We start from the raw sequence: 22,841 nt of genomic DNA on the forward strand, positions 1-22,841 counted from the left end.
TTAAGTTTTCAAAGTTTATTGGCAATCCGGCATTCTGCCTTTGGCCAAGTACAAATATACATTACATTTAAAAAATAAAAACTCACTAATATAAAATGTGTCGGTTTCAATTGGCTGATCACTTTGAGGCATTCGGGACCTTCGTGAGGTTTTCTATATCGTAAATGTAAATATTTGCATTATATTAATGTTGAAAAACTCCTTTTTCTTTGGAGAATGCACAGTCGTATACTGTCCACAGCTGGCAAATGTCGTCAAGTCGTCCATGTGCATTATTTCAAACTTACGAACAAAATAGAAATTGAGTTTGAAAATATTTATGCATTGCAAACCGTTTGAACATAGCGCCTTAAAGTTGTTGTTGGTCTTACAATTCTATTTTCGAAGACAATATCCTTACGGCTAAACAAAGCACGGAGATAAACCAGTCGCTGGACATGGTTTACGTGGTGGTATGCAACTCATTAAGAAATAGCGGCAGTGTACTGAATGTTTTACAGTGTAGTCGCGTGTTACTACTATTACCACATGAGGCCGTCGCATTAAATCCTTCATCGAACACCACTGATGATAGCGTCCACCAAACCATATATGTTTGTTTGAACACTAGCTCAAACGCAAATACGAACATGCCATGTATCCGCGCAGTTGATGTTCGGAATTTTGGCGTTCTACCCTGTCCGGCAGAATGGTATTCAAAAGTTTAAGAAACGGAGGGTAATCACTGAAATCAAATTTTCTGGATATAACTTAGAGTCTGAAACATTCGGTGTTTGTCTTGAATATTATTAATCAATGTCTGATACTCTCGTTTGTGTTTTAATTTTTCCAAGCGTGCATTAACCAAATCATTTGGGTTTATATATTCAATTCTTAAAAGGTTAATAGGCAAACATATACATGCAAAAATAAGTCAATATCCATTCCTTAAAGATTTGTAAATTAGAAATTTCTTTCGAAAGTCGGCTATTTGTCATTGAATATGCATACATAAAAAATGATGTTTTATGTTTACGATTATTCATTCCATTTTATCCATTCCTCTCTCTTTTTCAGTTAGTTTAAATTAATGCTGTTCACTTTATACCCGCTGGGAATATAAGGGCTAGGTTAGGGCAAACGACGTTTAGTTTATCTAATGACGTGTTTTTGTTTATCCGTATGGCGTACATGAAGCGCAATTTATTCAGAAACGGAAAAAAGCACAAAGGAAATTAAACATGTATGTGCAAAGAGAACAATAAAATAGAAAAGACACATTTAAATCAGAATACAAAAGCAAACTATTCTTAAAAAAATAAATCAAACGTAGTTTTTCGACAATATGCTAAAACAAATTATATGTTTATTGATATTTTTTACAATACAATCTGTCATTAAATAAGAAAATTAAGAAAACGTATTGCACTTGTTTTGAAGACAGTTTTATTAGTAACATAATTAATATGTTTGACAATTTTATATCTTTCCTATTTATTCCTATTTATGGAATAGAACTGTAGTTCTTTGTTAGGTAGTAAATGGAGAGGTTGTAACGTAACGAATATTTGAACATTATCTACTGAACATTTGAAAAATTATTTATTTACAAAATGTTGTGGCCTTATTTTTACAAAAACAACGGTTAAATGGCGTGGCCTAATTACAAGTTATTAATTTATTTACCAAGCCGTCTTCCCCATATACTGTCAAGCCGATAGGCCAAAATGCCATTTATTGATTACATTACTCAGTTAATTAGGCAGAATTTCCTGTATAAGTTAAGAATCTTACCATGTATAACATACAACTGTCTAGTGTTAAATGGGTATATAAACATTCACTTTTGGTATTAGAAAGTAGTTCAGTTGGTATTAGAAAGTAGTTCAGTTGGTATTAGAAAGTAGTTCAGTAGGTATTAGAAAGTAGTTCAGTTGGTATTAGAAAGTAGTTCAGTACACGCTAGACCACTGTACAAGGAAGTCATAATTTCTTGTTGTCGCGGGCGAGGCCCGTTAAGGGTCTTGCTGTTATCTTGCTTTTTACATAACGAACATCAGAAAACGTTTGTGTTAAAAATTAATCAACAAAAATTAATCTCAAAGAACACTGAAATGGAGTTGTGTGTATACTTTATCGTGTATCAACGACTATGTGACAATGTTTCATATGGGTATTTGTCAAAAGTGATTTTGGTTCGAAGTATTTACCAAAATGACTTCCCATATTGTGATCAAGAGCGTGTCCAGATTCATTCTAGAAAATATGTTTATATTAATAATATAGTAATCTTTTTCAAAGTACGTAACCGTTTACAAGTTGAACAAAAAAGTTACGTAAACAATGAATAATAAGTGTGCGCATCCATATATGAACAAGTTTAAGGTTGGTCACACATACAAACAAAACACATTTTGAATTTCATTTGGTTCGGCTTTTCAAATGTATTGGCGATTGTCCATGTAGTTGTCCGTTTAGTTATTTGGTGTTTTAACACCGATTTAGCGAAAACGTGTTTGTTCCACACTTTTTGAACACCTGAGACGATCTCACTTAACATTTATATTGCTGACTTTTAAACCCATATGTACTATATTGAATTGATTAATTTAGAGTGGAAAATAAACTGTAAGAATAACACAACAGTTACATATCAACTTATAAAGATGCATTTTAAACTTTAGTAAGTTAACCTTAAAATGTTATATGACCGTTAAAAGCAAAATAGTTGTCATAAAGTCCACTATAATTGTGGTGAGGTTTATAAAAATATATAGTTGTATTAATATTGTGTAACACGTATCATGAAGTGTTTAAAATTAATGTTTTATACACTTCATATCGTATTTCGTATTGTTTGTTACCAGATGATTATAATCAAGATGTTTATTTGCCAAGATGTAATTTAGATAAAACTATAAATGAATATGGTATATGGAATTTTTGTTAAATGACAGGGTTAAGAATAGTGAATGGCAGACTTGGGTCGGATAGCAATATTGGAAAACACACATTTGTATGTACACAATGTTGTAGTACGATTGATTTTGTTTTGTGTAAAAGTAATATGTTCCCATATATTGAAACATTTGAAATTTTAGAACCAAATATTTTATCAGATCATTGTGCTGTAACTTTTAGCATTAAAAGTAAAGTTTTGCTTGATTTTATTGCTGATGATAAAACTTTAAATAATGCATTTGAAAATGATGATAAACAATTACCATATTTGTATGAATGGGGGGGGGGGTGAAAAGATAAATGATTATATTAATGCATTAAATGGTGACTGCATAAGAAATACATTTGATACACTTTGTTTTAATATTGCACAGTCTCAAAATAATGGTGATTTAGATGAATGTTTAAGCTCGTTTTGTGAAGTTATTGAAAATATAAGCTCACCATTATTTAAAAGGCATTGTACTAACAAAACATGTTTTTGAAACAATAAGGATGCAGCATATATTGATGATAAATGTAAGTTTTTAAAACGGAGTTATTATAAAACCCTGAATGCATACAGAAACTTTTCTACAAATGAAAATAGAAAAAATAGGTGAAATCAAGAAGTATTTATAAAAGTACAATTAGTAAAAAGAAAAGTATTTATGACAAAAATCAGGCACTGAAACTAGAAAATGCAAGACTAAGTAATGCAAAATTATATTGGGAAATGTTAAGAAATACTAGTGTTAGAGATAATAAACACAACAAAAAAAAGTAAAGATATTTTAAACTATTTTAAATCAATAAATGATCCAAATTCTTCATTTTACCAACCCGATGAAGATATCTTATTTTTTGAAGACAGATACTTGAATGGTGAACTAAACATAATGTTTGATGAATTAAATGTACCATTTTCTGACCAGGAAGTTATGAATGCCTGTAAACAAATACACAATAGAAAATCAAGTGGTCCTGATTATCTAATCACTGATTTTTTTAATTTGGGCTTCACAGTTGTAGCTTTTTAAAAGTTGTGTGTGCTTTAATTAATAAGCTGTTTGAAAATGGACATTTCCCTGAAATGTGGAGTGAGGGTTTTATTGAACCATTATATAAAAAGGGAAGTAAGAATGATGTTAACAACTACAAGGGGGTAACATTATTAAGTACATTTGGGAAATTATTTACTAAAGTCATTAACAATAGGGCAGAAAATTATCATGTATATATAGAATCACAGGCAGGTTCTAGACAAAACATGGGTACTATCGATAATGATAACTTGGCACTTCTTGACAGTGCAGACGTGTAAATTTAAGCTCTAAAAGTTTTATAATTTTGGGACATTTAGAAAAGGAGTTTTAGTAAAATAAATCGTACAGTGATAGGACTAAAACATTCCAGTGGAGTTATGTGATTCTTTAGGTATTCTGAAAATTAGAAATTAGCGTTTTTAACACTTTTGTGCGTCTTTTCTGCGTCTTTTCTGTCATTTCACATATTTTCGTGGATATACATCAGCAGGTGAAAACGTGGGATTTTGTGAACAGTTATCAGGTAGCTCGAATGTGTGCGACAGTGCAAATCGGTGTGATAGGATGATTGGTGAAATAAGCTCTGGTGTCAAATAGTTTGCTTTATAAATACGGATTTAAAGTATTAGCCCAAATTACACCAGTTACCAGTTACTAATGTTTTACACCTATTGAAAAACTAAAGGTAAACGGGCACGGGAATCTCCAACTGACAGCACTGAACTCAAAAATGGTTTTACCTGTGGAATGCGTACCTGGATTATAGCACGGTCAATGGATTTATAGATCATTTGGTCGAGTGGTATGGTATTTTTTGTTCACAAACTTTAAGGTCTATATATTATCCTGAGCAATTTTTACAAAATGCATAAATGCCTCCGAAAAAGAAAGACAATGGTGACCCCAAAAAGGAAAATATAAACAGTGTCAAAGTAGTGGCAAAAATAAAAAGAGAAAAAATGCTCTGGTTTCACCGGATAATTTGAACGTTGATTCTTTGCCGGTGAAACGCACTGATTACCGTGCATCACCGTGTGAAACAATGACTACCCAATCCCAACCAGTGTATATGCAACCAATGAATATGTCGTCCATGAGTAACATGAACAATTATCAATCCCAGCCTGGAGCTTTCTACACACCTCAGCAAAATATGCCGCCTAATACACAGTACCAAATAAATGCTTCCCCGCAGATGCAGCCAAATATCCCCCCTCCTACATATAATGACAATTTTCAGAAATCAGTGTTATATCAGCTTAGGTCTCTTAAAAATCGCTTAAATAAGCTGGACTCGATTGAAACACAGTTATCCAACCTGACGATGAAACTAAGTAATATGGATGTACGAGTTACCTCCCTTGAAGGTACAGTGCGCAAGGTTGATTCCTGAGTGACTGATGTTGAAACGAGTAGGGCATTTGACTCTCAGACTTGTGAGGAACTGAAATTAAAGAATACCGAGCTCGATAAAGCTCTTCAAGCGGTACGACGCAGAATTGCATAATTGACCTCTGAGTTTGAATCTTTGAGGGAGGTACCGGACGATATCGAGGACTTGAGATCTCGTTCAATGAGATGCAATTTGCTATTTCATGGCTTTCCAGAAGAACCCTCTCCGGCAGCAAGGAGGTCCGAGAATTGCGCGAAAACGGTGCTTGACCATTTAATCAATTCATTAACAATTTCGCACGCGCATGATCTGATCAAAATTGAAAGGGCGCATAGATTGGGTGCAAAATATGAGTGTCACAAAAGCGAGTCCGATTGTTGTAATGTTTAATCGTTATTCCGACAAAATGCTTGTAAAGCAAAAAGCGCAGGAGGCGTGGAAGAAGTTAAACGATTCTCGGAAACCATTTTCCTACCCGAAGGCGCCTGGTGTTAGAGGCGCTGAGGGGTCGGATGCTCCCGCCGCCAACCCCATGGATGAAACTGTTCCGGTGCAGAAACCGACCATAAGTGTGAGCGACCAGTTTCCGAAGACTTTACAGGCGCGCAGAAAGTCCCTTATTCCGGCAATGATCAATGCTAAAAAGAGTGGTAAATCGGCTAACCTATCGTATGACAAGGTTTACATAGACAATAAAATGTACACGACAAATACAGTGTCATCATCTGGTTTTGACATTAGTTAGGAAAATGATCAGGGACACCTTTCATTCATCCTTTGGAATGTACAGGGCTTAAATTCAAATTAACATGATCCTGACTTCCTTAATTTTGTGTGTGATTTTGATTTTCTATGTTTTAAAGAAAAATGGATTGCGTCTAGTAAAAACATCGATATTGATGGTTATGAATGTCTTAATTGTCCCCGTCCGAAATCAAATAAAAGGGCTAGGAGATTTAGCGGAGGAGTAGTTGTTTACTACAAAAGTTGTTACAGTTACTACATACATCGTGTAAATATTGATCATAAAGGGTTAATATGGTTTAAAATTGACAAATGTTGTTTACAGTCTGAAAATGATGCTTATGTATGTGTTCGTTATATTCCACCGGAAGATTCGGAGGTATATAGGAATATTAACTCTATTTTGTACGATTTTGATTTTTTCGAATATTTGAATACTGAAATAAGTAAATACTCGGATCATGGTGATATCTTTTTACTAGGCGACCTAAATAGCCGCACGGGTACTCTGTCGGATTATATTATTGACCTAAATCTTGATCGATATGTTGGCTTACCTGCGTCGACAATGTCTGGGGTCAATTTACCAGTGCGTGAAAATCATGACAATGGGTTTAACAATTACGGTACAAAATTGCTGTCTTAATGCAAGGAAATAAACTCTGTATTTTAAATGGTCGTAAAGAAGATGGTAAATGTACTTATAATGCTATGTATAGAAAAAGACCAGTGTCTAGTTTAGTCGACTATGTTATTTCAAACTTAGAATGTTATGAGAATATCTCAAATATGTGTGTATTAGATTTAAATGAATTTTCAGATCACTGTCCGTTAACTTTTTCTCTAGATGGTTGTATACATGTTCAACCAAGTGGCAATCTAGTATTTGATAAAATTGTATCGAACTCGTCTGAAAATGAATAGTTTGTTAATTTAGTGCGAGAAAAGTGTAATACCTTTTATGAAATAGTAACAAATTTGTTAGAAGGTGTATATAATATTGATGAATGTATGAAGTGTTTTTCGGATACTGTTTACGATATTTCTTTCTCATGCCACGGGAAAACGTATAGTAAACGCCCGAAGAAAAGGAAGCGAAAATCATTATGGTTTAATGATGAATGTAGAAATGCTAAGAAAATGTTTTATGATGCGAAGAGACGTCTTGCCGCTATTAAATCGGAAGAAAACAAATTAAATATGTTAAATTGCAGAAAAGAATTTATCATAGTAAAGAGATTGGCCAAATTAAATTTTTATAATAAAGAAAAAGTTAAAATGTCTTATATAAGCAAAGCGTCTCCTCGTAAATTTTGGAAATATATTAAGAAATTTAGAAATAGTAATAGTTATGATGCTTATGTCAGTCTAGATGACTTTAAAAAAAAAAATCAAAATATATTCAATGATAGTCAAAGTGCGGTTACAATTGATGATTTAGACTTAGATAGGGAAAAATAAATGTTGAATATCTTGATAGAGAAATTTCTGTTGAAGAAGTTAAGAAAACAATATCTTCTTTGAATAGATACAAGAGTTGTGACTATGATAACAATGCTTTAGTAAATGTTATGGGTAAAATATTTTCGTTAATATTAAGAAATCGAATTAATAGCTGGTGTGAACAAGAACATGTTTTTAACAATAGTCAATATGGTTTTAGAGAATGCTCTACATCTGATGCCATTTTCTTATTGCACTCGATCATACAGAAAGTTTAAGCTAAAAAGTCAAAATTATGGTGTATTTTTATTGACTACCTGAGGGCCTTCGATTCTGTAAATAGGGATGCATTATGGACTAAATTGCTTCAATCTGGAATAAGCTGTAAAATTACAAATATGATAAAATGTATATATTTAGACGTCCTAGCATGTGTAAAAATATCAAGTTCTATGAAAATGTCTGACTTTTTCAATGTTACATAAGGCTTGAAACAAGGAGAGCCGTTGTCGCCTCTACTTTTTATTCTGTTCGTGAATGATATTGTTGAAAATTTGAACTTTGATGCATTAACTAAAAAGGATTTTGAACTTTTGTCTATGTAGATGATCTTATTTGCTGATGATATTGTTTTGTTTACCACAGATCCAAATAGTCTACAGTCACAAATAGATGCGTACATCCTTATTCTGTTAAATGGGGTTTAAAAATTAATATTAGTAAAACCAAAATATGTGTTTTTGAAAAAAAAGAAGCAAAATGTATATCCTGACTTTTATATAGATAATGAAAAAATCGAAATTGTTGATTATTTTGTTTATCTTGGAATTAAATTTACATATACTGGAAATATGCAAAATGCAGTTAGAGCACTTAATGAACAAGCCCTTAGAGCTTATAATAACCTTTTGAATGTGTTTGATAAGGTTAGTTTTGATATTAGTACTAAGTTATCTCTGTTTGACTCTATGATTGTGCCTATATTAACATATGGTTGTGAAGTATGAGGTGTTTATAATTATAAAGAGGTAGACAAATAGCATATACGTTTTTGTAAGTATTTACTTGATGTGAAGAAGCAAACTCCTACATATGCAGTGTATGGGGAACTTGGTCGAGTACCTCTATCTGTTATTTGTAAAGAAAGAGCTGTTACATTTTGGTTGAAAATGATGAAAAATAACGAATTACCTATATATCACATCTATAATGATCTATGCGATAATGTCAATACGCCTTGTTGGGCAAGTAGAATAAATTCAATTGTTGATCATCTAGGCTATGCACATATCAGATTATTTTTCGATCATAACGTGTACTATTATAGTTTGCTGAAATCATGAATAAGAGATCAATTTGTACAGGAATGGCATGATAGTATTAATGCAATGTCAAAACTTGATAGTTATTGCAAATATAAAACCGAATTTTGTTTTGAAAAATATTAAGATGTTATAACTAATGACAAGTTACGAAAATTATTGACAAGTATACGATTATGTTCCCTTAGTCTAGAGATAGAAGCAGGAAGATATTACAACATAGAAACAGATCATAGATTGTGCAAATTATGTAATCAAAATGCTGTAGAATCAGAATATCGTTTCATTTTATGTTGCTCAAAGTATAGATGTATAAGATCAAAATATATTGGAAATTGTTCATGGCCAACTGTTCAAAAATTCATTTTATTAATGTCAACAAAAAGTAAAAAATGTATGTATAATCTTGCAAAATATATTAAAAAATCTCTCTGTTAAAGACAAAATGCTCTTGAAAACTATTCTCTGATCGTTATGTAATATTCTGTTGTGTTCTTTGTTATATGTATATGAAATTAGTATAAATAGAAATTGTATTGGTATATATGTTATCCCAAAGGACTGCAACAAGTTACAAACAGCTTTTGCCCATGTGTGCATATTTGGTTTACTTATCAAAATGTTACACATATGTAAATATATACACTTAACATATTTATGGTTTTCTAACTGGTTACTGGGTAACTTTAAGCCAATACCTTATTACATTAACTGCACGTCTCACGATTAAGGATGTTCTACCAAAGTCTCCATACACAAAATTATTTTGAGTTTGAATTTTAACACAATTTTAATAATTTTTACAGAAACTTAAATGTACTCTCTCAAGTGTCATGAATTCAATTAAGCCCCATATTTCTGAGCCATAAAACCAAGGAGTAGGTGATGATAAGTGCTTTTTATCTATTGTTAAATCCAGATTAAATGATGCTTTTATACAAAATTGGATGTCTGAACTGAATAATTCATCAAGAGCAGTAAGTTATAATCTTTTTTTTTGTGTAAATTTGAATTCCAGCCTTATTTAAATGTTGTTACTATTGATAAGTTTAGGTTTAATCTGTGCCGACTAAGAATATCCTCTCATAGATAAGAAATAGAGTAAGGCAGATGGCACAAACCAGAATCTATACCAGTCCAGGAAAGAAAATGTCAACATTGCAATGTCTTGGAGGAGGAATTTCATTTTTTGTTTGAATGTTCCTTATCCAATGATATTAGAAAAAAATACATAAAGCAATATTACTGGAAAAGACCAAATATTCCAAAATTTATAGAGTTAATGCAATCTGATAACCAAACAATTAACAGAAATTTAGCAACTTATGTTCATAAAGCATTTATCCAAAAAAATGTCTATGAATATTATTTTGAGTAATTTGCATGTCAGAAAAGTTGACTTTTCGCTGTCAATAGCGCTTTTTATGTTAACATTAGGTTGAAATACATGTATCTTTTAACAATGTATGTATAGAACATAATATAGTTGTACATGATCAATCATGTCATGAACTTGTATTTATTGATGACCATATTCAACATACATGTGTACTCATGGACTGTAATGTCTAATGTATTTTGAATAAACCAAAATCATATAGTTAAATGTTTTATTTAAGTCTTAGTTTTGTTCTTCAATATGTAGTTTTTATTATCTGAATGTATTTAATTAGTAAAATGTGAAAAACACCAATAGGTGTTGCACACCATGCGTCCCACCCACACCACGACATACTTGATTATGAAATTATAGGTAATATATACCTCTTCGTCGTAATAAAATAAATAAACCAGAACATTCGTGCAGTGGGCGTTTTTTTTTGTCTCACCAAACGATACATTACGTACGCCAGAAATAACGTGTCGGGTTTGTTGTTTGTTCACTCATCAAAAACATCGTACTAAGTACTCTAGAAACAGCTTATCGTATTGGTGTTTGTTCAATCAACAAAAACATCATACTTAGTACTCTAGAAACACCTATCTGATTTGTTGTTTGTTCTCTCACCAAAAACATCATACTAAGTACTCAAGAAACAGCTTATCGGATTGGCTGTTTGTTCACTCAACGAAAACATCATACTAAGTACTCAAGAAACAGCTTATCGGATTTGTTGTTTGTTCACTTAACAAAAACATCATACTAAGTACTCTAGAAACAGCTTATCGGATTGGCTATTTGCTCACTCAACAAAAACATCATATTAAGTACTCTAGAAACAGCTTATCGGATTGGTTGTTTGTTTACGCAACAAAAAAACATCATACTAAGTACTCTAGAAACAGCTTATCGGATTGGTTGTTTGTTCACTCAACAAAAACATCAAACTAAGTACTCTAGAAACAGCTTATCGGATTGGCTGTTTGTTCACTCAACAAAAACATAAAACTAAGTGCTCTGGAAACAACTTGTCGGACGTGTTACTAGTTACTTGTGCACTGTTCCTTAATATAATGTGACTTGCTTTGTTGTTGTTTGCTATGCCTTGCTTATTTCATCAGCCATAAGTTCATCCTCTTTCGTTATTTGTGATTTATCTTATATGTTACTCATATTTGAGCCACAATGCCGATTCAATGTACTTTTTAATGTGCAATTCACTTAAATTATGTACTTAAGCCCTTAAATCGCTGTACTAATACATGTTTTCTACATGACTTCCCCCAATCCCACTAACTTAAGTAACCGCTTAACACTCATATGCTTAACCAATAAATTATTGTGTAATACTTAAACCGGAACCTTACATATGTCTTATTTATTTAGTGTATTTGATTATATTACCCCATGTTGTATCTGTGTATACCTGGGAGTAATAAAGGTATGTTTTGCTTTGTTCTGTTCTGTTCGGTCACCGCACAATCACTAGTACGTGTATATGCACGAGAAACGGCGTATTGGATTTTTTTTAATTAATTGATTCATAAAAACATCGAACGACGTGTAAACCATAAACAGTATATCGGCATAATAGTCTGCTCACTGATCACGCACATTGAAATATGTTAACCAGAAATAGCGTGTCAGATGTGTTGTGTGTTTACTTACCATACACGTCAAACTAAACTTACCAGAAACTTCGTATCGAATTTGTTGGATGTGAAATCACCAGACATTAAACTTAAAAAAACAGAAAATGAATTTTGTTTTATCATTCACCACACACGTCCAAATATAGTCTTTAACATTAAATTAATATTTACTTTGAGCATTTCTTATTTACATTATATGAAAACCTTGTCGGCATTGTTTCAAATGTGCATCAGGTAGTTTCAATGAAATGAACCATTGTCTATATTGTCTCTTCAATAAATTCATTTTTATCAAAAAAGCTTATTGAAAATGGGAAATAAATCGTTTACATAGTGCATTTAAGATATAAATAGATACTCGCCCTTATAATTTATATTCGGTGGTATATTCTATAGAATTATTTGGGGGGAACATCGACGCCATCCTAGTACTCAATGAATGTTCCAAATTATCGAGAAAAAAAAACGTTACAAACGCGTCTTTTACCAATATGGAATGATGATCATCCATTATTGTACCAACATTTTTTATAATCAGGAGTGTTATTTCGCTTGTTGAAACATACTGTATGCATTCATTCCAGTCTGAAACAGCTTAACAAACTTGATTGCTTTCTTGTTTCAAGCTCAATGTTATGGTTTAATCCAATTGCATGCACAGTTGACGTGTTCGCTTGGTTAAAGAATGATCCGGAATGTTATTTAAACAATTATTATGTAATTATTACCTTGTAAAGCACCAATTACAATCATTTTTAGCGATAATTAAATCAAACGTGATACGTACTCTGCTTTGATTTAGTTTGAAGATTTCTTCGTATTTATCCAATTTAAAAAACACCTCAACACCCTGTTATTGGTTTTTTTAACCGTGGGCCGCATTTAGTTCCTATTCATATTCCGTAACTACACAATAGACGCTACGCCGTTAGATACGTGTGAAAAATGGTTTTCGGTGTCATAGTCTTGGCCTCTGACCGCTTTACGCAAGTGACCGTTGTAAAAGGTGTGACAAAGACTGACTTTCGTCCGGGGGAAAAGCTAGGCTGACCGCTTACGTCAGGCGATGGCTATGCTCAGGCGATTGCATTGCTCATGTGAGCGCTATGTCAGGTTCGCCTGTATTAAAACGTCAGTCGTTAAAATTTAACAGTCTCTTATTACTAGTCGTTCACTGAAAACTATTTCAGACATCTATAACTTTATAAGATTATTGTTTCCTCTTCTTCAGCAACGTAAGATACCCTCGGATATTAGAACTGAACAAAACTTTTACAGATTGATTCAAGTGAAATACACCCTATCGAATTTCAAGAGTTTGGTTAATATTCTAGTCATTTGTGCACCTAAATCACGATTTTAATTGCTTGGTTTTATGTTCGTTAGTTTGTACGAAACTTGTGCCATGTAAACATGTTTTGAAACTATTGAACAACAAGGCACTAAATAAGCTATATATAAATATTATATATGCTCACAAAGATGACATAAAACTTCAGCTGGACCGACGCTAAGCATGTGTCTGTCTTGAATCTGGTGAGGTGCACTTGTTTTGAACAGGTACGTTCACACTATGATTTTATCTGTAGAGTGTTTCTAGATATTGATTAGCGCGAAGACACACATTTGTCTATTTAAGTACAATTTCATTTAGATGTGTTTGATCTTAAGAAGCATTTTCTTGTCATTCGAATAACAAGTAACAAATAATACCATTGAGTGGCAAACGTTTGTTTAATGAAGGCTTTTGTCAACGTTATTGTATATCAAATAATGAATTTTGGAATGTGTTTGAATCGTGACTTAAAAATCCAACGATTGCGAATTTTACTAAATTTGAGCTTTCTGATTTGTTATCCTAAAATCCTAGTCACACAGTCGTGAGTATTTCTCTGGAATTATCGGGTCACGAATTGCTTCATCTGTCAAGCACTCCTGATAGTTATTGGTTTCAATTTGCAAGTAACATATGGGGGACTTAACGGAATTTATATAATGGGGACACATACTTTAAATGTTCTGTTGTGTCTGATCAACTTCTTGAAAATGTCGAAATGGTGTTATTACACAATTTTCTTGTTTCTGACATAGTATGCATTACTCGATAAGCTGTTGATATTGTTTTTCATTTTCTATACACTTTTGTTTCGGAAAAAAACGGTATACTATTGTAAGTTCGTGATAAATAATGACACACTGATTTGCAGAAGAAAGCTTTTATTGTGAGAATATATAAATATAGAAGAATCTGTCGTTAATATATTTTCATCCATGTTGTAACTGCTCAGAAAAATTGAATGCAAACACTTTTCTCTGTAATCAGGCACTTAGTTAAGATTAGAATATATTGTTCTATAAAAATAACAAAAGCAATCAGTTTTCGATAGGCGAAGAGTGTCATTCGGGCAGTTTGTATCAGCTCACAGTGTTGTTTTGGTACCACGATTTTCTTTTTTTCATGAGTCGACATTTACCGAGCTGCAAAAGAAAAAAATGTTTTAACCGTAGTATGTAGTTCGATTAAATGATTGAAATCAGTTTTGCTTAACATTCATACATTTATTGATGCGAATGAGAATTTTGTATCGCATCTAAGCGGCTTTGCTTGCGATGTTTGTCTGACGCTACAATGTATACATGGATATATAAGTGCGACACATTTTTAGCGACAAATAACGAGAAATAGATGTATCGATAAGAAAGGATTTTCCGAAGAATTCTCACCAGTGTGATGGAAAGTGGTCGGTTTTGTTCCCTTGGGCCTGTTATAAACTACATTTGTAGATGACCCATATCTTATGTCACAGACGCCAATGATTGAAGTTTTGGGCCTTGTGTTTCCAAAGGAGACGATTTTTTAAATTATTGCTAAATGGGTCTATGCAAATCAATTAACCCTTAAAGCATGGTCGGTATTATATGAACAAAGTTTGTAAAGGACCAATACACGAAGAGAGCTACCAAATATTAAACCTTTGATACGTGCAGTTTTACATGAAAATGTTGGTTAAAGTAATTAACGTAAGAGGTCTTTGTAAATCATTTTGTCAATAAGGTCAGTATCGGCGGCCAGGACTTGTTTTGAACAATCTTTTCAGAGGACCACTATCTGAATTTACGAACAGTCAAAGCTCGGTGACATGTTGTCGCAGTAATATAATATTTTAAGTACTTTTACCACATACATCAATGTAAATCACGTGACCCCTGAAACGTAGACAGGTTTTACTCCATTGACATTATCTGAACTAACTTGTGGCATATCTATATGACATCACCCCTGTTGCTGCAGACGTATAACCAAAGTACAAAATGTTACCACTTTGCTTAGGACTTATAACCAAAGTACAAAATGTTACCCCTTTTGCTGTAGACGCTCATCCTCCATTTTCCACCGCAATTCTTGCTGCTGTCCCCAGGACACGCCATGTTACATTCGACATCCGGCATGCTCGTGGAGTTCAGACAGTCTCCACAATAGCACGCTGTGCCGACCTACCATTTATATCTACTAATATGAATCAATGTACAACTTTTATACATAATTATAGGAATTCAAAATAATTTTATATTTTAACTTATTGCGTAAGGAGCTTAATGAAACGAACCTAATGACAGATGATAACAGCTACGAATATCAACTTAAAATGATTTCTTGAGAAATTCCTCTGTTAAAGCAGTGGGATAAAATTGTTCGTGCAAACAGTGAACAGTTGTAAGATGTATACTTATATAAAGTGGCGCCTTTTTAAAATAGCAAAAGGATTCATGAGGTGAACAGTGGTTGTTGTTACTCCATTTGTTGATAACAAAGCCTTGACCACTCCGTTGACTCCTCTTGTTTACTGACCTGGGTGCCGCTATAAGCGTAGCCATGGCAACGAGCGGCACACTCCAGCGGTGAGTTTGAATTGGAATCGGGTAGCCTGACATTCATGATACGGGCCGTAGTATCCTGAAAACATCCGATGTACCGGAAAGCTGAAATTAAGAGCACGTTGGCAGGTGAACATTAATTTAACAAAAGTCAACCTCCCCGTTTTGTATCGCATTTATTATGAAATCCATTCTGGTTATTTCCGTGAACCTCTAAGCGGTTCATGTTCCTGAATAGCGGTAGCTGTAGTTTAGACCTTATGAACAAATCGAGCCTAAAATTTCTTGTATTATTGTTTGCAAAATATTTAAAAAAGTATCATACATGTGTAAATGTAGATAATACATAATGTTTTTATTTAATCGAAGTTATATTGTTCTTATCAACTTGCATGGTTGTAATAAGTAAAATCACTCTCTAGTTATTCTGCACTGTCAACAGACTATATAAAAACGTATATGTACATCACATAACTTTCTTCAAACAATGCGCCTGAATGAATAATCACCGCTTGTCAGCGCCAACATTATTAAAGTTACACAAATCACTTACGGGTCGTGCAAAGGCGTCCGTCCCATCCGGTTGTACATTTGCATACGAATTCCGAACTGTCGTTCTGTAACGAAATGCAGGTGCCTCCGAAATGGCAATGATTGCGCACACAACTGGCAGCCGCAATTGCGACGATGAAGGAAGAACGTATAGCGTAAACAAACATCTTGAAACTGAAACTTAACTTCCAATTAACATTAATTTTTTTTCCCTCCATTTTTGATCTTTTAACATTTAATTATGTAATAAAATATAAACAAATATTCTTTGTAAAATGTCTGACAATTAATCGTATTAGGCATATATATATAATTACAACTCCAGCTGCTGCAGCTGCTGCAGCGGCTACAATGGCTGTTGAATCTGCTGCTACTGCTGCTACTACTACAAATGTTACAACTACTACTACTACTACTTCAACAGCTTCTACTGCTACTACTACTACTACTGCTATTACTACTACTACTACTACTACTACTACTACTACTACTACTACTACTACTACTACTACTACTACTACTACTACTACTACTACTACTACTACTACTACTACTACTACTACTACTACTACTACTACTACTACTACTACTACTACTACACTACTACTACTACTACTACTACTACTACTACTACTACTACTACTACTACTACTACTACTACTACTACTACTACTACTACTACTACTACTACTACTACTACTACTACTACTACTACTACTACTACTACTACTACTACTACTACTACTACTACTACTACTACTACTACTACTACTACTACTACTACTACTACTACTACTACTACTACTACTACTACTACTACTACTACTACTACTACTACTACTACTACTACTACTACTACTACTACTACTATACTACTTCTACTCTACTACTACTACTACTACTACTTACTACTACTTCTACTTACTACTACTACTACTACTACTACGTACTACTACTACTACTACTACTACTACTGACTACTGCTACTACTACTCTACTTTCTACTACTACTACTACTACTTCTAACTACTACTACGATCTACTACTACTACTACTACTACTACTACTACTACTACTACTACTACCTACTAACTACTACTCTACTACTACTACTACTCACTCCTACTACTACTACTAGCTACTACTACTACTACTACTACTACTACTTCTCTACTACTACTACTGACTACTACTACTACTACTACTACTACTACTACTTCTACTACTACTACTACTACTACTACTACTACTACAACTACTACTGCGCTCTAGTATTGATGAAGGGCAACATATGAATTAATTGAATGTTACTTACTGATTACAATTGGGAGTTTTCGCGCATGTGCACTGACTTATGGCAACATTTCTTATTAGGTTACAGTAAACTAAATGATAAACATCTCGCCTTAAAGGGACCTTTTCACAGATTTTGGCATGTATTGACGTTTGTCATCAAAATGCTTTATATTGATAAATGTAAACATTGGATTTTAAAAGCTCCAGTTAAAAACAATAATAAAATTAAATAAAGAAGTAACCCTCAACTGGGCTCGAACAACTGGAATAGAAGTCTATCGCTAAGACTACTCGGCCATCCGTGCTCATACAATGAGTACTTTTTACTTTATATAAGCAATCTTCGTAGTATAACAAAATATAACGACAACAACAGAACTCTTTAAATTATTCAATCGTTTCGCGTTGCAACGCTTTATCATTTTCAGGTTTTTAAATCCCCAAAAGATGCATATAATGGATATTTTAGAGCATGGTTAATGTTCAGTATAACTTTTTCTTCACAAATATTATAACTACAACGAAATTATGCGAATCTGAAACTTTGATTTTGTCAATTTGCCAAAACGTGAAAAGGCCCATTTAAGACGAACGCTCCGCCCACTTAATAGCGTGGTCTAGTGATTAGAAATCATCGACCCACCGAAGTGGCGTCTATACCTATAGAAAACGCGATATTCCGGATGATTTTGATAGACATGTTTTCATCCCCTATCAAACTGGTTAAATCTGTGTTCATTATACCCGTTTTACCCGTTATACCCTTGTCGCAATCAAAAGGCGACAACAACTGCTAAAACCTTGTTCTCAGATTGTATAGCTGATTACTCATTCCCCGAGAAACTCCATTTTGATCAAGGCAAAGATTTTGATAGTCAAGTCATCAAAGATTGTTTCAACCTATGCTGTAAAGATCCAGATCACAACATTTCACCTCGTAAGTGAACTATCAGCTGAGCGTTTCAACCTTAACTTGCTCCGCATTTGGGTTGCTCCGTGTGATGAGAAGAGGACAAATATGTAAGACTACATCTCTGCATTTGTGCGGGCTAACAATGCAACTTTGAGCAGCTACATCGGCTATGCCACACATTTACTTATTTTCGTGTGTCATCCAAGACTACCATATAATTAAACATATTTTACTCGACGGTATGTTTTACAGTTTAAACAGTTGTTCGTGTTTCTTCTTCTGGAGATATTGATAGGGTAAGCACAGATGATCACTACTAAATCACTGAAAACATCGAACTAAGGTGGGTAACATTCCAACAAAAGTGTGAACAAGCAATCGCTTGATTTGTCTGCGATTATTTTCTTGCTTTGTGCATTACATTTTTTTTATTGTTTCGGCATAAAATGGCTTGTAAGAAAAGGCATTATCATGGTGATCCTTATGTACAAAATGGTGCTTTCATATTACGTTGAACTTTTTTCAGTTTCATTAAGTTAATTAACCCATTTATGCCTACTGGACTATCCTATCCTTCTAAATTGGATCAATTTATTTCCAAAATTAGGGATGTCTACCATATTTGTTTCTATATTAAAAATATTTCTTACAGAAATTCCTTTAAGCAAACAGCGCAGACCCTGATGAGTCTACGCTGTTTGCCAAGGCCTTTTTTCTAGACATTTGGCATTAATGGGTTAAGGATTAGAATAAGTATATTTTAAAGACACCACTCCAGTATATTAAGGAGATGTATTGCTTACTGCCTACATTGCAAAATTGCACGAACGCCACAAAACAAAGATCTAGCACAGACACGACGGTGTCCTTCTTTACACGGATGTGTGACTTTGCCAGAGTGATTTTACTTCCTAATATGATGGTTTATATTTAAACAACGCTCGATTTAATTAAAAAGCAAACCGATCAAAGAAAAGAACGCAAACTTCATTTTCGGTTAGAACTCGCGCTGAAATGTGTAAAATAGACTTTAGTTGATTAAATGTTTCAACACTACGCTTTAATTTAAAAGCCACTTATTTTGTTATAAATAAGCGGCGTTTATTAAATCTATGAATATCCATTTTACTAAATTATTGAAATATAACAATAATCATCTAATTATTTCACTATGCTTAGTTACTTTTTTCTGGATACGAATCTATTTAATCAACGAAGATGACCATATATGAAAAGGAAAATGACTTACCACGTTGCTTATCTTTATTGTGTTTGTTATCCGACAGATTCAAATGATGACGAAAGTGCGGTCATATAGTGCAAAAACGTGGAAAACCGAATGCACATCATCGCTTGCATTTTTTTTAGGGGAAAACCCACAGGATTATACTTGTAATCGACATACAATTAACATTAACGTTGCATAATTCTTTGGACTTAATTGCAAAACTGATTGATGTTTACAAAATACTGCAATAACAACCCCATCTGTCACTGTCTGAAATAACAAAGCGATATCTCGCGCATCCCCTATTGCTATTAAACAACGATCAGTGTCATTAACTGGCGTCTCCATACACATAAACCTTGTCATATACATTTGATTTGAATATATTTTAGAAGTTTATGCGGTCCTTAGAGCCTGCAGTTGCACGATGTTATATAAGCTCAGGCGAAATCTTCTTCTGACTTACAATTCTAGCTTCTTTGTTATAAATGAAAGACATTTCATTTTATTGCGGTCGAGTCAAGGAAATCTTATATGTATGTAATGGTTATCACCAACCGAACTCACATGTGCCGTTAATTTTAATTGAACCTCGGTTTCGGAGAAGAGAATCTCGTGTAACAACCAATACAATAACAACACAGCTATATAAAACTTCATATACATTTCATGCGAAGTGCGAAATCCATTAGTTTAGGTATTAAATGAATTATAATAAAAGAGAAATTCATAGGAGCCTTTGGGCGATTTAAACTGGAATTAAAATTGTATAGACCCTCATAAGTTGCATTTCAAAATCTGTACAATGTTTTGTTTACAAATGGTATACATTAACTTTCCAATTAACACAAGAATTTATAACGTAATAATCTATGAACTGAAACAAAAATCCAGCCAAGTGGTTTTACCTGTTAAAGATCCGCTTTCATGCGGTATTTGTTTTTGCTTCATTTCTAAGATTTATTTGGCTCAGTCTGAAAAAGCAATTAAACACGATTGTGTTTTTGTTGTTAACGTAATTTATTTGTATCAATTTAAAGCAATTGATGACAAACGTTAATACATGCCAAATCCTGTGAAAATCCTTTAATTTATACTACACATTATGTGGTTAAGTGCTCCATCAAAGTTAATAAAAATGTAATTGGAATATTGAAGCATTGACAAAAATCTTAATTGTTCAAATATAAATCATTTTATAAAAATTACAGGAGTCCACAGAAATATCTTTACATGACAAACCACAACATAAACAATAAATGACTTTCTATTCACAAATGACATATCAATCATTTGAAAAAATATAATTGAATCATTATACAATTCAGGGAGTATGTAAGCTAAAATATTAAATGAAGGTTCAACAAACATGATGTCAATCTACAACTATATGAAATAAGTTGCAAATCGCGGTAGTCGCTATTGTACACATTTTTCAAACAGTAACGTTGGTTTGTGCCAGTCTTATTTATTCTCTGCAACTAGGTTTCATCAGCCAACACTGTTGCGAAACGCGCACACTGTCTTCATTTTGTAAACGAAGTTGATAGTTCAAACGTCGTAAATGCTCAACACAATATCTTCATCCACACAAGCCCTCGTGGTTTCGGATGAAAAATATTTTATTAAACAAAACAAAAAAATCATGTCGTTAATAAACACACTTTAAACGTTTAGCGCTCTTGACACATTGTTTGTAAATAGCATCACTATCATTATATTGTTAACCCGTTGGTAACCCCTGTACACGTGCACAGCCATTATGTTGGTGACCCGTTTTTGTTGCTACAAGTGATTTCCGTCGTTACGTTTTACGCGTGTTTACATATTTATGATAAAAAAGCACTAACACAATATTTTAAAAACATATCGTTTCTTAATTAAGTAGATGTAAATTGAATAAAAAAAAACTTGCACGTTTTTTTTACAGACAAATGAATGCTTACTTTTAGTGTACCGTGTATTCATAAAATCTACGGCACTTTATTTATGTCACGTATGTAAAGTACCGCCGTCCGATAATAACAAAACATATACAGAGAGAACCCGATCCGTTGAATCACAAACAAAGTAATTTTGTGTAGACTTGGGTGGATGAAAGTATTGTGTTTAACAATTACGACCTGATCACAATAACAAACATAAGCACTTCTCAGCTAAAAATGATGGGTAATATTTTAAAGGCTGTAGCATAAAATAGAAAGCCCCCACCCCAAACACACTGCCACGCCGCTTTTGCTGAATCCCTAGGTTACATACTGTCCAAGCATACAGTCGGATACATTATATTCTTTGAACATCAACCGATTGAGTTGAATATTGTGTTTGCAGTGCGACGTAAGCGTCAGTATTGACTGACGTCTTACAGTTGCAATACAATCTAGAAATTGAATAGTATTTTTTCACCTGTCACAGACGGTACCATGTCATGATCTACATTCATGGTGGGTCTTTTAAGAAGGCGGCGTCAAAGTCTTTGGTGTCTGCTAGAAACAAAAGAGCCATCAATACATTTTTGTAGTGTGATCATTTTGAGAGTGACACGCGCTTTTTGCCCTTGGCCCTACAATAATGGTATATAAATTATATGAATGTATTGTCGGTGCTTTCAATTGTTGCGATCAGTTACATTTACTATGGAAGGGAATATCCGCCAGTCCATGCATAATGTTAAATGACATTCTCATTTTAACTACAAGCATATGCTTTCTGATACATGTTAGTTGCATTTTTTTTTCTTTTTCATAAAATGTTAGTTGCATTTTGCCTAGTTACATTTGCGATGCAAACACTTCATCTCATTGTCACATGTTGATAAGTTTATAATTACTTCATATATATCTTTACTTCGTGTGTGTTATTGACAACTGTAGTTAAACTTTTGGAATTTGTATGAATGCTTATTCTAATGACGTTTTTTGTTTAACTGTGTGCATTTAGATAAGTTGCTACTGAATTTAACAAGCTGTTCATATTTTTGTAGACATATATTACTTCTTAAGTCGATTGCTAGTGCGTCTCTGATTTAGAATCAGTATTCGGTTTTGCATACACCGCCATTATAAATAGTTCACAA

The 22,841-nt window shown here is 33.3% G+C and overlaps 1 protein-coding gene across 3 annotated transcripts in view; it reads right to left on the bottom strand.

Annotated features, from left to right (window-relative positions):
- LOC127834172 (uncharacterized) overlaps positions 1 to 19,831 on the bottom strand; it is a 127,615-nt gene extending 107,784 nt beyond the window's left edge. Inside the window, exons 1-5 of one of the 3 annotated variants that reach the window (XM_052359816.1) lie at positions 19,787 to 19,819; positions 16,330 to 16,508; positions 15,751 to 15,881; positions 15,260 to 15,395; positions 14,101 to 14,378 (exon numbers count right to left, since the gene is read on the bottom strand). In XM_052359816.1, the coding sequence (XP_052215776.1) occupies positions 14,371 to 14,378; positions 15,260 to 15,395; positions 15,751 to 15,881; positions 16,330 to 16,495 (441 nt within the window). In that variant the 5' untranslated portion in view covers positions 16,496 to 16,508; positions 19,787 to 19,819 and the 3' untranslated portion in view covers positions 14,101 to 14,370. Of the gene's footprint in view, positions 1 to 14,100; positions 14,379 to 15,259; positions 15,396 to 15,750; positions 15,882 to 16,329; positions 16,509 to 19,786 lie in introns of those variants that run through there. The other 2 variants (XM_052359814.1, XM_052359811.1) reach the window with 2 other exon arrangements.
- Positions 19,832 to 22,841: the final 3,010 nt, after the last annotated feature.

The sequence above is a fragment of the Dreissena polymorpha genome, chromosome 6 (genome assembly GCF_020536995.1).
Source record: "Dreissena polymorpha isolate Duluth1 chromosome 6, UMN_Dpol_1.0, whole genome shotgun sequence".
NCBI lineage: Eukaryota > Metazoa > Mollusca > Bivalvia > Myida > Dreissenidae > Dreissena > Dreissena polymorpha.